Below are 16,410 nucleotides of genomic sequence, written 5' to 3' on the forward strand. Positions count from 1 at the left end.
TATTTTCATGATATTTACCTGTTTTGAAGCTACTATATCTGTTGAAAGTTGTGTTACCAAAGAGATCTGGTCATACCAAGAGTAAATAAAGATTTTTTTAAGGTTACCCAGGAGTTGTTCTTTGTAAATTACCCTAATCGTTCAAGCCTTACCATGGATAAGATATACAGTGGTCTTTAAACCCTTTGAGTGCTCTAGCATCACAAATTTGAACAATTAATATTTTGATAACATTTAACTCTTTGGATGCCAGCACCCGAGGATACTGCCCAACCCATGACCGCCAGTGCCCAAGAGGGAGGTACTTTTCAAAAACGCCAAGGCCTATAGGTACACTTTTGCAATGCTTTACATTTCACTGTGTTCTCCTTTTAGTTTTTATGTAAATTCTTTTTTGTGTTATAGCTTTTTAGGTTGGCTATAAATTAGCGTAAATTAAAAGTGCATTTTGTATATAAAGTATTTGGTAATTACTATGAAAGAAGAAATTTACATAAAATAATAGCTTTAAACCAACAAATCTGTAAAAAATATATTTTTATCTATCGGAAATATTTTTAATTGGTAAAGTGGTTAAATCTATACTTATTACGAAATTGAAGAACATGTTTTTAAAAAATAGATTGATGAGAAATTGTTATAATAAACATGAGGTATAGAATCAGAGTAAAATAACTAAAAACAAACAGCTGTGTCAAGGTTATAAAGTGATAAAAACCTTAAAATTGATAAAAGTAGTCCTTATTTGCTTCAAAACAAAAGAAAACCAAACCAATTGAAACAAACTTTAAAAGTTTGTAAATAAAGTTAAAAATATTTTTCTCTTAAAAGGCTGATCAATTAGATGTTGGCGCGCAAGGGTTTAGTATATTAAAACAGTGTTTGGCCAAACCAGATTGTGTTGTGGCATTCATCAGGTTCTGAACTAGTATATTAGTATATGCAATCTTTATTCATTTTTCCTTGTCCTTTGGTCTGTGAATCACTTTGTAATTGCAATAATACTCTCTTCTGACAGCTGGTCGAATAAGGTGGTGCAATTGGTATTGGGTTGAGTAAATGTTTTTTTAATATAGAAACAATCCTTGTAGATACCCTTCCTAAAGACAGAAATAGAACAAACAAAAATTCGGGTCACTTCACGAGAAATTATAGGCACATGAATTAGTCTTTTACAGTAATTATGTGAAATATGATTAGAGGGATTGGCATATTTTTTTATTTTGAAAATATGAATTAACTTTCCACAATGTTTAAAATGATACGGAAAAAATATTATCTATTTAATTTTTAATTTTATCTATTTTGGAATTTAAAATATGCTTACTCCCTCTAGGAGAATGGTATTTAAAATGTAGCGTTTTTTAATTATAATTGTATTCATATGGATTCTGTGTTAATTTTTAACAAGACACAGCGCACCTTCGGATTTTCAGTCTGCTTCCTGTCGCACAGATGGTGGATACACGAGAAGGATTGCACTCGCTCTTCCCCCTACCAACGGCAGTCCCCATGCTTGGCCATACACCTACAGCCCCTCAATTAGTTCCTCTCTTCCTTCGCTCTGCACTTGATGTCTCTGTTCTCGGCTCTTATCATAACGAAACAAATAGTTTTAGCCTTGTTAGAGGCACATCTCACTGAGTTTTGCTTATGTTAAGCTGAGCACACATATTTAATTACATTCTGAATGAAGATACATGTATATAATTTTATACGAATAAGTTTCAAATGACTTAACCATTCAAAACAATGTTAGATGTGAAAATTACAGTGGACTGAATGAACACGCTTGACAAAACGGGCGCTTTACACAATCTGGGTTACATGCTTTTGTTTTTTGGGTTCGTTCTTTTATCCGGTAACGTAAAAGAATGATAAAAATTATCATTTTCTTTGATAATGTAAAATAACAATTAAGAAACACTACCCTAATTGGAATCAGTCAGGTTAGAATAAATAGTCTAACCATCTAATTAATAAATTATCTATCTATAATTGTAGTGGCAAGAAAATTAGAAAAAACCATATAAATTGATCAATCGATGAGGCAATGCATTCGATGCAGAATATAGGATTATCTTGTACTTTGGCTCATAATAAGATAAGCATAAGATTTTTTACGAAGTGTATACAAAAGATACATTCAGTCAAGAAATGGACGTGTGTTTTATTTTAAAATAACAAATTTCATAAAGAATAACTTTAACAAATAGGCTGTGTCGTTTTCATAAAATTATGATTACAAAAAGTATAAGTATATTAGTAGTATAGTATAAAGTATAAGTATATATATTCTTCAGTCATAAATCACTAAAAAAGTGTCACTTCGTGAAGGTATAATAGTTGATTGTATTAGTTACCCATTCATACTACAACATTTTTTATTTTCAACCGTTTTTACTTGAGCTTAGTTACACAATTGCCTAAATTTTCTAATTTAAAGGTCTATAATTCCTGTAAAGTGACATTAAACATGTTTTAATAGATCACTTTTCAAAGATAGTTATTTATTCATTGAGAAGTTAACTTGAGGTTGAAGGTCTATTCTCGAGGTCTGTCGTTATTAATTTTTGTCTGCCTGTCTGTCCGAACGCTATCTCAAAAACAAACTGACTTATAGACATTAAATTTTGCATAAACTTCGTTTTTATACAAGGAACATCGAGTTCAATGTTGGTGTATATCTAATCATGGAATTTGACTGAGTGTTGTTGAAACTGAGAAAATTTTTTTGTCTACTGAGGGGAAGAAAAGTTTGATTTTTTTGTATTACAGTCTGCTTGTCCGCAAGGCATATCAATAATGTATTCTAAGAATTTCATAACTATGTGAGCAAATGTTTCCACGCAATGTGTACTGTAAAAGTTATGCCACCGGCCTTATAAGCCTAAAAACAGAGGAGGTTAAACATAGCGTTAACTCAACTAAAATGTTTTTAGATTTAAACACAACAAACGTACAATTTTCATTCAATACTAACAAAAATCTGATATTTTTTATTAAATTTGTAAAACTACCGTAGTATTGTATTATAAAGTGGTATTGAATGTCAGTAATTTGTTTTAGTAAACCAGTAAAGTGGTTGAATAGTGTGACCTTACTATAATACTCGAATAATTTTCATGTTAATGAAACAACATAGAATATTTTTTAAATCTTTTTTTATTTTCATAATGCATACAAATATGTATTATGCAGTATTTGCTTGCAATCAGAGCTGGAAGCCATGAATACTTTTCAACAAAATTTAAGTTTATAAATATAAAATACTGTTATAATTTATTAGTAATCTGTATGAGGGTAACATATTGCACTAGCATGAACACAAGAAAGCTTTTAAGTACTGAAGAGCTCTTCAACTAATATTAAAATATCAATATTTTTAAGAATATAGAAACTAAAACAACGAAGACAACAAACAATTAAGTATTATGCTTTGGGGAACAAATAAATGACTTTTGCATAATATCACAAGCATTACTTATTGAAATGCCAAATTAAACTTGCAGTGGAGCAAGTTTTACAACAGTCTCAAAATATATACAGTTGACTATAATATGCTTATCCTAAAAAATGTATTTGGCGTCTACAGTACAAAACATAGTCTTTACTAACAGATGATTATGTATAAAAAATTAATTTAAGCATGTAAATATCACAAAGTGTAGAGGAATTATGACGTGCATGGCAGTCTGTGTGAATGAGAGACGAGCTTGTCGTGAGGATGAGTATTGCGGAGGGTGATCAGGGGAACCAGCCTGTCACTGAACCGGTGGTAGTTGCGCTCCAACTCACGCTGATAGTCCCGCTGATCCGGTCCAATCAGGTTCTTGTTCTTCCTCAGAGCATCCGAGCACCTGTTTACAATACAAATGTCAAATGAGTAACAAAGAATACACAAGGACTGTCTTGAAGCACTAGAAGTTGTAATGCATTTCTTGTGTCGTTATATATCCCATAATGTGTGCATATGAGTGTATCATCCAAGAGATTATTTGGTCATTTTTGGTATTAAAACTGTTAATGTCACTAACCTTCAGAACTCAAGGAAATTTTTGAAGGGTTTGTTTAAAAATCCACAGTTTCCTTATAACTGAGCTTTATTTTGTTGCTATTGCAACAAAGTTTCTAGAATTTAAATGTTGTGTTTCACAATTTTGAATATTTACAGTTAAGTTTTTTATACAGCTCAAATTCAAACATGAATGCGCACACACACACACATGTATGTGAAGTCCTTTCTCCAATGAGATAACTATCACTATAAACATATCATAAATACTAAACAGCTGGTTATTAAAAACTGCATATCTGGCAGTGGCATCATAGCCAACCACTCTGATAGTTACTGAATTTAAAACTAAACCACATATGCTTAAAAATATGAGCCAACACTTGCTGATAGCGCACTAGTGAAGCGATAAACCATATCAACTACACTAGTGATGGAACTAGTTGAATACTTTTACTCCGTGGTCTCGAGTCAAGCGTCAATTCCAGTTGACTCCTAACATTGCTCGTCAAGGAGGAAACAGATCTTGAGACCTCTCATACATTGGCAACTGAAATAGGTAACCTCTTTTTGACAGAAAATGGCAAGCAAATAAATAATTTAACGCTTACAACTCATATCTTGGACAGCATCTAACATCGTCATGACGTTAGTTATCTTCCATTTGCAGCCGGTTTTCGATTGGTGCTGCGATTGCATGGTAATCTTTGGAACTAATACTAATAGCTGAACAAAAACAATCATCATCTGCTGTTGTTTTTGTTTTTTATTGGTCGATGTGTTAACCTCATTCGGTGTTCTTGCCAACTGATTACGTCCTTATTGGGCACTTCGTCTCTCTCCGATTCCGAGGTTATTGCTGAGTTAGAGAACGATGATGAATAAAGTAATGAAGAAGTGACCATAGTGATGGTGAAATCGTCCTGCCAACATTGGAAAACTTGTCAGGTACCTAGTGAAAGTTATGAGAGCCTAGACCCAACCTCAAATAATGGCGGTGGTGGAGATGGATTTGACAAGGGTTGGACTGTTTATGATGGACCTGATTCCCTACATTTTCCTTGTACTTTAGTAGGTGGGTATAAGGAACCTAATCGAAATAAACCTGTGAGTAGACTTTTTCATTTGTTTTTTTTTTTTACTGTTGAAATACTACATGAAATTGTTGCTGAAACTAATCGTTATGCGGAAGAGAAAATAAACAAGCAGAGACCACTTAGGCCTAGAGCTATCTGATCCACTTGGAAAATTGTTTCCTTAGAAGAAATAAAGGTTTCTTAGGTGTTATTGTAAACATGGCACTGAATCCAAAGCCATCTATACGAGATTATTTTTTGTTTGAATGGATATTTCACCAAACATTTTTTTTGTAAATGTATTTTTGAGAGATACTGTGAAATACACAATTTTTTAGTATAAGTTTCTTTTTTATATCTTGGAATAATAAACAAGTATTATGATTTAAAATCACTAAATATAAGTGTATTGTGTGTGTGTGTGTGTGTGTGTGTTTGTGTGTGTGTGTGTACAGCTGTTTACCAGACAGCTGTTAATCATTATAAATATAACAAAATAAATTCAAACTGAAGGGGTAGGTGGGTAAAAAAATTGTAGTGTAAAGGGTTAAAGATCTTGAAGTAATGTAAACCAATACTTGTAGCTGAACTTGCAAAACTGGTATATTTAGACTGGGAAAGATAAATACATAAAACTGAGGTCTTGCAAGAAAACTACGGAAATCCTGCTCAAACCGTAAAGGAAAAGCAATAAAAACAACTTCTTTATGAGGATGACACAAGACAGACCCTTTTACTTGATGGATGAACAGGAAAAATATCAGACCTGGAGAATCAAACCTTAGCCTGGAAACAATTACACCAAAGTGCCTGGTTAAAAAAAACGTGAACAGGTTGGTTTCAAACAATTTTCAACCAAGAATAAATAATTAAACCAAATTGACTTGAAAATCTAAAAATGGCCTTTCTTTTTCAAGCTCACTACCATGGTCTCAAGAATTTACAACAATGAGAGGCTGGATGGCTTGGAATGCTTAGTTAAGCTACAGGAAGGCCAATAAAATCAACACAATTCTTCAGGAAATGTACAAGCCCTGAGAAAGATAGGCACAGATTGTACAAGAATAAGGTATAAATCAATATTTGACCATGTCTAGAAGCATGAAAATACATGACAGCTCAAAAAACAATAGAACACTAATCTCAATGGAAGTTGCTAAATCCCAACAAGCTCCCATAACTTTAACCAGAAACCTGAACATTTAAACCATGGTAATAAACTACAGTCATTTTACTATTGCTCAACTAGGCTTCATAAACCTCGAAATACTAGTAGAAGCTTAGGTACATCTGCTCTCCATCAGAAGATCTGACATAAACAATGACCAGAAAAGTACAAAAACGGGTTTAACCTCTGAAATAGAAAAATATATTGCTCAAAGCATTTTAGTCTACTAGTAGTACAACTGAAAGGAATACTCAGACTTTTCAAACTAGCTTGTCATAATATTGAACCAACGTGCAGTACTTAGGCAGAACACCCACTTATGACAGATTAGGCCTTATTCCTCAAAGGGTTATTACATTTCATCACAACATCAACCGAACCTTGTTCAGTCTCTTCACACCAATAACAGAAGTTGCCATTGGCAAACATAACAACTGAAAAACGTATACGGCGACATAAATCTTACACGTCCATTTATGTTGAAGTATAAGAAACTTACTTTTTAGAAAAGTCTTTGAAGCACAACCTCAGCTTGTTCTGAAGTTTAGTTGGCGTTCCCTTGCCATCAGCAAAGTCTGATAGAAACACTATTGCCATCTCCATCGGCCCCTGGTTAACTGTGGTGCCTGCAATGACAAGATCAAGTTTTTATTTCAGGAGGATTGTATGTATATATGTACCTTGGTTAAAGATAAAGGATTTCACTTGTGGTTGGTACTAAAAAGCAATAGGCAAAGGCTTGTGTACTCATTTAAAACAATATTTTTATAAATAACATTAGAGCTGGTGAGTAAACCAAAGTGGCTATTAAAGTTTATTAATGATGATGGATATTTTCAGGATAACAAAATTTGTAACTTTTGCCATCATTTAAAAGTAGCTAGTGTTATAGAGAGTATTTTAGCACTATCAAAACTTGCTAAGGAAAAATTCCGAATCATTTTAACCTTACAGTTCAATGAACTATTGACCATTTTCATCGCTTGCTTTTTCTTGAAAATGTTGATACTACAGTATTTTCATAAATTAATTTCTGATAATAATTGCAGTAATAAACTAAACCTGACCGAATATTTAAAACTGCCAATGTAATATAATGGCGGATAAACAAAATACAAACAATCGTATTCAATATAGCAAACATGAAAACATTAGTTTTATCAAATATTACTGTGTATGATGAGAAAATTACTACTACTCGACAAAAACACAATAGGTAAACTTTTATACCTATGCAACCTTGCAGAACCATTTGCAGAATCTTGGGGTCAGGAGGATCTTGCTGGGTGGCTTGTGCAAGTTCTGCAGTCTTCTTCTGGATATCCTCAATAGCCACTTCTATAGGAGTCAGCACCACCTAATAATATTATACCAGTTTGAGTTTCTATTACGTTTTATTTTCCATGAGTTTTATTTTCCATAGAATAGCTGAGTCTTTTTTTATTATCTTGCAATATATAACTAAATAGAATACTGGAAAGTATATACAGGGTGGAAAAAAAGTATGGAAACGCTTTCATTAATTTTGTATGGCTTCACTTATACAAATTAAATTTTGTACATCACCACTTGTATTAAGAACCTAGTTTTTGAGACCAGTGGGGACATTTTATCTTTTCAGGGGGACGGCCCCGTGAGGAGTCGGACGAAAATCTTAAATGTAAGCATAGGCCGAGTTTGGTATCAAATTAAAGGTCTAGTAAAGAGAAACTCATTACCGCAAAACCGCACTTAAAAAGGTTGACCCTATCCAGAGTACGGGCCGTATGAATTTCATGACAAAGAAATTTAGTAATTTTGTCTTGTGAAGTAACTAATTTACTTTCAGTAGTATGTTTTATGTCGGTTATCGGTTATGTAAATTTGAAAAACAATTTCCAACAAAAAATTATTTTTTTACCTCTACATTTGTTGGATAACAGTAAATAGGGGTTTTTCCTGTCTTGTCTTCAAGAAACTGAGAGTATTCAATAATACCACCGTAACTCCTTATCAACATGAGGTCAATGTCCAGTCCCTCCAGTCCTTTTATCTCAGGCAAACATAAACTGGTTTAGGGCAATACAAACAGTACTGTCACAGTAAAACTCCACAGTTTTGTATTTTTAATATCAGCTTGGTATTTAGTCTACGTTATAATTTCGTCCACGTAAGATAAAGTTAAAAGTCTTCACTAGAAGGTACTCTGCGATAGTTATAAATTTTTTTACTTAAGTGTTTTACATTTTATTCTACTAGTTTTAAAAGCAATGTCACTTAGTGAGTTTGAGAGAATCACACTGCTTATGATGCCTGGGTATGGATATCTAGTTCGTCCCTATGAAGAAACAGCGCATTTGTTTAATGACACTTTTCTTGATAGACCCCCCAATTAGTAAGTCAACAGTGTTTAAGACAGTAAAAAGATTTGAAGAAACTAGAACAGTCAAAGATCACGAAAGAAGTGGGCAGGCCTAAATCGGCAACAAATGAAAAACATTTTTGGATGTACTCCAAACATTTGTTGAAAATCCAGCACCTCGGCCCAGAGTGGCTGCAGAAGATCTTGATATGAGCCATACCTCAGTGTTGAATGTTTTACACAAAAACAAGTATCAACCTTTTAAAGTAACCCTAACCCAAGAACTTGCAGAGGATGATTTTGATCGAAGGACTGCATTTTGATGACTGCGAAATAATGATGAGAAAGTGTGACGAAATTCAAATGTTTTAAGTTTGATATTGTTTTCAGATAAAGCTACATTCTTTGTTAATGGGACAAGTTAATAGGGCATAATTGCCGTTAACTGGGGCCGACCATAATCCGCACTGGATGATATAGAAGGCCACACACAAAGGCCTCAGAAAGTGAATATGTGGGCTGGAATAATAAACAATAACATTGTAGGACCGTTTGTGATAGATGGAAATCTAACAGGCGAAATTTATTTCAATATCTTGGCAAATAACATTTTTGCCAGCTCTTCTTGGGACAAATTTTAATGCAGTATGGTTTCAGCAAGATGGAGCACCGCCCCATTACTATTTGCGGGTGCGCAATCTGTTAGATGAAGTGTTTTTCCTAACCGTTGGATTGGTCGCAGGTGTGGTACCGTTGAGTGGCCGGGCTGGGTCATCGGATCTTAATCCACTAGATTTCTTTTTGTGGGGCTTCTTAAAAGATAAGTGTATAAAACTAAACCAGCCAACATTGAGGAGCTGACAAATCGTTTATTAGAAGAAGCAAGAAGAATTACACCCGAGATGCTTCAAAATGTGGACTGCAGTAGGTTTTTATAATAGACTAGCTCATTACCAACAAGTGTTCGGAGAGCAGTTTTGAGCACCTCATTTAAAAGGTATGGTTATTTTTTTGTAATACATAGATAATTTTTTAATTTAATTCTTTTGGATAATTGTGTTCCATAAAGTGTCATTTTCAGTCAGAACAGTTTACTTGAGACTGTGAAATTGCGGAGAAATAATAATTAATCAAACGTTACTTATGAAATTCAAACGGCCCGTACTCTAGATAGGGTCAACCTTTTTAAGTGCGGTTTGCGGTAATGAGTTTCTCTTTACTAGACCTTTAATTTGATACCAAACTCGGCCTATGCTTACATTTAAGATTTTCGTCCGACTCTCACGGGCCGTCCCCCTGAAAAGATAAAATGTCCCCACTGGTCTCAAAAACTAGGTTCTTAATACAAGTGGTGATGTACAAAAAATTTAATTTGTATAAGTGAAGCCATACAAAATTAGTGAAAGCGTTTCCATACTGTTTTTCCACCCTGTATACTGTTTCAGTACATTTTCACTTAACTGATTGATCTCTTATAATTAAAGGATATAAAACATGTAAAATTGTACTGTAGGACTTTTTCTAAATTGTGTTTGCTTTAAGCAGGTTCATGAAAAAAGCAAATTAAATTGCAATAATCCTTTGCTTCACTACCATGACCTAAACAATCCTTAACTCCTTCCTTGAAAATATTATCTTCAACAGTTTGAAATGCTTTAAAATGATTGAAGTTCCATTGAAATGCTTTAACCCATTGCGGATCACTGACGAGCTGTGCTTTAACCTGTGTGGCTGGGCCTAACAGCTCGATGACGGGCTCAGGTCGCAAAAGCGGTCTGCATTAAGATTGAATATTGTGCGGCCGATCACGTGATTCACCCTACCACCCCTTCTCATTTTTGGTCTGGCTCCCGTTCTTATTATAGTGTTACTGAAAGTCAGTAAAATAATATTCTATTCTGCTTTTAAGTTTCCCTCCAAATAGCTCTATTAATGTCTGATAGATTGGGCGATCGTCTTCACTTGCCAACTAAGAGTGTTTAACAACGGTCTTCGTTCAGACTTTTCAAAAGTTTTATAAATATCCTACAGATCGCAGTTGTATATCGAAGTTGAAAAATCATTCATATGAGTTTACCCTCTGCTTTTTAGCGCTTCTGATTGGTTGTTTTCCTCAGCTGTTATTATAATTGTAACTAGTATCGCATTTTATGGTATAATTTGCGTGTCATGATATGAGCTGATTGAAATGGAAAACTTACGATCGTCTGAACTTGATCTATATTTATTAGAGATATTTATTACAATAGTTTATAAACAATATATTGTATTTAATTATTTCGTTTTTAAGAATATGGATGGAGTTATTTTTATAAACCGGAATCCAGTTCAACGTAGATATGAAGTGAGTATACAATAGCGAGCGATAAGATGTGGCGCACCATTGCTGTTCGTTCGGCCGCTGACTGTAAATTAATTCGTGCCCGCTGGTGCCCGCACGCCAAAACAATACGAACCGCAATGGGTTAAAATGATTGAAGTTCCATTTGGTCAATTCAGTGCCAAAATCCTAACCTAAATATTCTATTGAAATCCAGTAAAGTATACATCAGATTGCATAAATGTGAATATGAGGTATGGTTAGAAAATAAACAAATTAGTATTGGCGGGGCCACAGAACGAATGCATTAAGACTGAATATTGTGCGGCCGATCACGTGATATTCACCCTCCCACCCTTTCTCATTTTTGGTCTGGCTCCCGTTCTTATTATGGTGTTACTGATAAGTCAGTAAAATAATATTCATACTGAACTTACTGAGGGTAAAGTAAGGGACAGTGTAGATGGTCAGTAGATGGATATTTGACAATAAGGGTTGGGAATGGAGAGATGAATTAATTTCAAAATAAATAACCATTGTTACTAATTCAAATTGCACTTTGAAGGCTCGGGATTTGTGCACAATTTACACTCTTAGACCCTGACAACAATTAGCTGCAGTAACTCAGCATTTCAAAGGAAGATCGAAATGTTGTAACTCACTTGTTTCCGTTGTATAACTTGAATTCTTGTCTTGACATATGGGAAGTGGTTTGCTGTCGTGAGAATTGTTTTCCTCTTGAACTGCTCGTGAAGTTCACCATGGGCTCGACCACTTGTAGTGAAAGGTGTTGCATACACAAACCGTTCTGCAAGAATCAGGGTTTTACAATAATGTTCTAACTCTCCCTCTTAAAAACTCCTGACCATGTCTAGTGGCACACAAATAGATAACTAGGATGGCATAAATAGATTTGAATTTCCAAAGGCAAAATAGTCAAACTCGCTTTATTAATATCTACAATAAAGTTTATCTACCTGGGCCCCAATTTTTGTCATCCAAAGATACAAGGGATGTTCTATACTGGCTGGTATAATTCTATCCAAAGCTGTGTGTAAATCCTTGTGTTCAGTGTGAAGTCTTTTAACTGTAATTTATTATGGTTATGTGTAAAGAAAAAAGTATTGCGTGATGAGAAACATTAGTAAGAATTACAAAATACCTTTAAGAAAACTGATACCTTCCAGTGAATAAAGAAGAAATTCAAGGATTATCATAACATCTTTTGGAGGCTAAACAACATGAATATGAAATCATTATTTTAGAAGCCATATGTACATTAAACCTGAACAACATTTAAACCCTCTAACAATTTTCTTTGTAATCCTAGAACTGGCCTTTAAAAATGTGATTTGTTCTGCCGCTATTTATATGACATGTATTAAACAAGTGTACAATAGTGTATACTTCCATTGATTTAACCAAATTTACAATATTTGGTATATTTAAGTTTATTGTTGAACAATTTACATTATTTTTAATGAGTAATTTCTAATCATGGTACATTTGTTTCGTTTTGCAATATTTTTCTGTTTGGTAATTGATTTAAAAATTTTTACTTAAAATAATAAACCATTAACACTTTTAATATTGATTTTAATAGGCACTTTGTACACTTCAGACTTAGTGAGATCATTCTCGAGTACAACAGATTCTGGTAAACAAATAATTAAAATATATTAAATGTGAAAAGTTTTTCAACAAATATTCAAATTTTGTCCTACTGGCACTTTTCTAAATTAATATTTAGTAAAATGATATTTAACACATCGTGCTTAGATTATACACTATAACTGTACCATATTATTTGGAAAATAATTGCAAAAATAGCCTACCAATACAGAAAAGCATCTACCAGTTTATATGTACGAATAAACAAGAAAGACTTACTGATGTTGAAGTTGCGATCAAAGTGTGTGAGCCGGTATCTGCACTCGTATGGCTCGAAGTACGGCTCCACGTATGTGATCTGAATGTAAGCTTTATCAGGATCCAAGTTGTTGGAGTCCACGACATTAGAATCCTTTATTATGACCATGTTGTCTGGCCCAAACCGTTCAGCATAGAAGTTCTAAAAAAGATGTTCCAATTACATCCTCGTTAAAGGCATGTACAAAATTTTCATTCAGCGTTTTTGTTTTAATTGAGTTTAATGTTCTTCAATTTAATTACCTTTGTTACTTAATTAAAAATAAGCAATAATCAATTGGATTTATCCAATACATAAAAAACAAAGGAGCACAGCCATATTGCAAAATCTGTAATTAATTACATTATTGGCAGGATAGGTCCACTGACAATTCAGCAATATATGAGTGAGAAATCAAAAATTCCACCTACTTATCATCGGACGAAATTAAAATCAGTTCACTCACAACAAGTTGATTTATGGTCACACTGAGATCTAAACACATTATAGAACACTATAGTTACAGCGATACTGTGAAAACAAATATTATCATGTCATACGTAATTGCTGAAACTTAAATAAAAATTTATTGCTTATGTTTTAATTTATATCATTATACTAAAAGCCTACAACAACTTGCAGTTCTCAATATAAAATCGAAACTAGTGTACCTGTAGGTGTGTTTTAGAGAAAGTATAATTTGAGAATATAGGTCTATTCCTAGAATAATTTGATGTTATATAACATATACCAGACGACCCCTTGCGGACCACTGGATGATATATCGCTCAATGTAGTATGTGTGAGAAAGACCACCTGAACAAAATATTGTCCACCCTTTTTAATTACAAATGAGCAGATTTTTAAAAACTCATGTTCCACAGCCTTGGAAAACTTTGTTTAACCTAGAAACTGGCGGTCATTTCATTCTGTAGTGGCGGGCTGGTTTTGGAGCTTCGCGCAAGGTTTTTTTTTAAAAAAATTATTAAAAATATAAAATAAAAGCAATTATAAATAAGAGTATATATTTTTGTGTTCAGAATTAAACGTGTAGAATTGCACTATATTGTAAAATTAACCATAAAAAATTTTCTAATAAACACTTTTTTTTATTCAAATATAAAATTTACGAAAAATATTTCTTAAATTTGGGGGGGACCATACCTAGCAAATGAAGTTATAGTGAGAAATATTTATAAGTGAGATAGCCATTTCTGTGTCAAATTTTATCTAGTTTCAGAAAAACATAAACATTATACACTTTTATGAAAGCATCATAAAGCTATAGAACAAAAAGCAGCAATGCGCATAAATTCTGAAATCGGTTGTATATGTAAGACTTTGGTTTTAAAAACAAGTTTTGCTAATACAATTGTCCATGAATACATTGTTATATTGCATAATTCTTACTCAGAATGAAATAAACTGTACAGTACTAATGAAATAATTTCCATAAATTATTTTTTGAAAAGTAAAAAATAGTTACATTTTGCCATTATTCAAAATTTTTTGCGAAAAATCTTTATTCATCAAAATATAAAATGGTTTCTAAAGCTTGTACTAACTCAAAATTTATAAATTTATGGTTTATAAGTAATAGGAAATATTATTTAGTTTTAGGAAAACTATAAATATAACCAAATATATCGAAAAAATACCAAGTTTGTAAAATAAAGTGTAATAAAGCGCACCAGTCAGAAAAAATGCAAAATCTACAATAAAATACACAGTGTTACTAAATTAGCTTATACTTCTTGTAATAACATTAAACTGCTGAATTATGATGCATACTAAGAGAATAAAACAGGAAAATCAATATAATAAGGTTACACTCACTCACTGGTTAGTCCTGCTCACTTTCAGAGCTCGGTGATGCGGCTCGCTTTTTTCTCCTGCCAGAATGTGTAGGACGCCAGTAGTGTTGAAGTTTTTGCTCACATACTATGTGTACTCCTACATTACATCCAGGGCACCAACGGTTAGCACGCTTTCCACATACACCACAGACCCTCGCCCGATTACTTGGAAGATGCTCCACTTGATGCGATGAACCAGCATCTCCGCCAGGGCCAGCACCACGAATGGGCTCAGGATCAGAGGCAGAAGCCCAGACTCTCTATCACCTCCAGGATGAAATTTTTCCTGTCCATGGGTGCATCAGGAATGCACTGATGTGCGTTACACAACATACGCATTCGGACACACACATGTCCAGGAGATTAAAAAACAATTTCTTCCAGTACCGACGAGTTGTTCGAGTGCATGACCAGTGATAAAGGGATTTGTCCTTACAATCTACTCCACCCATCAGCTGGTTGTACTTATCTATTAGAATAGGTTTGGTGGCCTCCAAACCACTTCCACGACTGCGGATAACCCTGTCTTCTGCATGGTACGCAGTCGAAATCAGGTAGACTGGTTTTCTTGTAGGTTTCTGCTTGTAACCTACAAGAAGAACCGGACCTCGCCTGAAGTACACAGACTGTTGCGGACCCAAGCACAGTGCTCAGCACAGTTTTTTGACAGGTCCTTCGAGTTTTTGTTCACACAGTCCCTGTCAAAAAAGTGTTGTTATCCAACAGTCGCTGGGCTAGGGGCAACTTTGTGTAGAAGTTGTCGGTAAAGACATGGTAACCTTTACCAAGACATCCTCCCTGTTCCAAACAGATTCATAACAAACCTTCTGTGTGAAAGGAGAATTTTCATCTGACAGATAGTCTTTTCCAGAATATATTTCAACATGTACGACATACATTGTTTTGGAGTCAACAAGCTCGAACTTCTTCACTCCAAACCTCGCATGTCGTTTGTTTGGCATGTACTGGATGTATGCACACCGATTCTTCATCCCTTACCATACTCTCGTCGATACTCAGGTCCTGGTGTGGCACGTAATGTCGCCTGAACGCATTGTTCACCGAATCCAAGAATGGCCGGATTTTTTACCCAAGGGTCGTAGCCAGGCTGACCTTTGGGCACCGTTTTCTTGGACGTCAGATGCAACATTGCATGCAACGCCTGGAACCTGCGGCAAGTCATGGTCTGACTTACCCAATGTATGTACTGAATTGGATTGGTAGACCAATACTCAGATACATTCTTGCGTCGGGTAAGTCCCATGTACAGTAACAAAGCCAAGAATTTTTTTTATTTCTACCAATTGATGCACTATGCCAGGAATGAATGCGTGAATATTGCTTCAGTTTACCAGTAATCTGCATTTGTTCATGCTTCTTCCTGGCATAAGCGTTTGTCTCCCTGGTAATGACATTGATGTGTTCCTCCGACACAAACAGATTGAAGTAATCAATCGGTTTGTGGTCGACAGGACAATCTCGAGGGCCAGGCTGTGTGACAGTGAACGATGAGCTTACATCCAGAGGCTCTTCCTCATATACCCTTACCCAAGTCGGTTGCCTGTATTCTGGCTGAAGACTGGTAGAAGGCTGGCCGTCATCATCCTGTGATGCAGGTCCAGGATGGCTTGCAGTTGGCTGACCATCATCGCCAGAAGTTTGAGAAGAAGGCAAGGAGCTCTCGAATCATCAGAATCGAAGTCCACCCCCGGCACATACAAGTCC

The 16,410-nt window shown here is 34.5% G+C and overlaps 1 protein-coding gene across 1 annotated transcript in view; it reads right to left on the reverse strand.

The window, feature by feature from the left end:
• Window positions 1–3,147: 3,147 nt before the first annotated feature.
• Window positions 3,148–16,410, reverse strand: part of LOC124369633 (dedicator of cytokinesis protein 7) — a 74,903-nt gene continuing 61,640 nt past the window's right edge. The window contains 5 exon segments of the mRNA XM_046827685.1: window positions 3,148–3,860; window positions 6,759–6,885; window positions 7,490–7,616; window positions 11,583–11,728; window positions 12,811–12,991. Coding sequence (XP_046683641.1) covers window positions 3,677–3,860; window positions 6,759–6,885; window positions 7,490–7,616; window positions 11,583–11,728; window positions 12,811–12,991 — 765 coding nt within the window. The 3' untranslated portion in view covers window positions 3,148–3,676.

This window comes from Homalodisca vitripennis, chromosome X (assembly GCF_021130785.1).
Source record: "Homalodisca vitripennis isolate AUS2020 chromosome X, UT_GWSS_2.1, whole genome shotgun sequence".
NCBI classification, from domain to species: Eukaryota; Metazoa; Arthropoda; class Insecta; order Hemiptera; family Cicadellidae; genus Homalodisca; species Homalodisca vitripennis.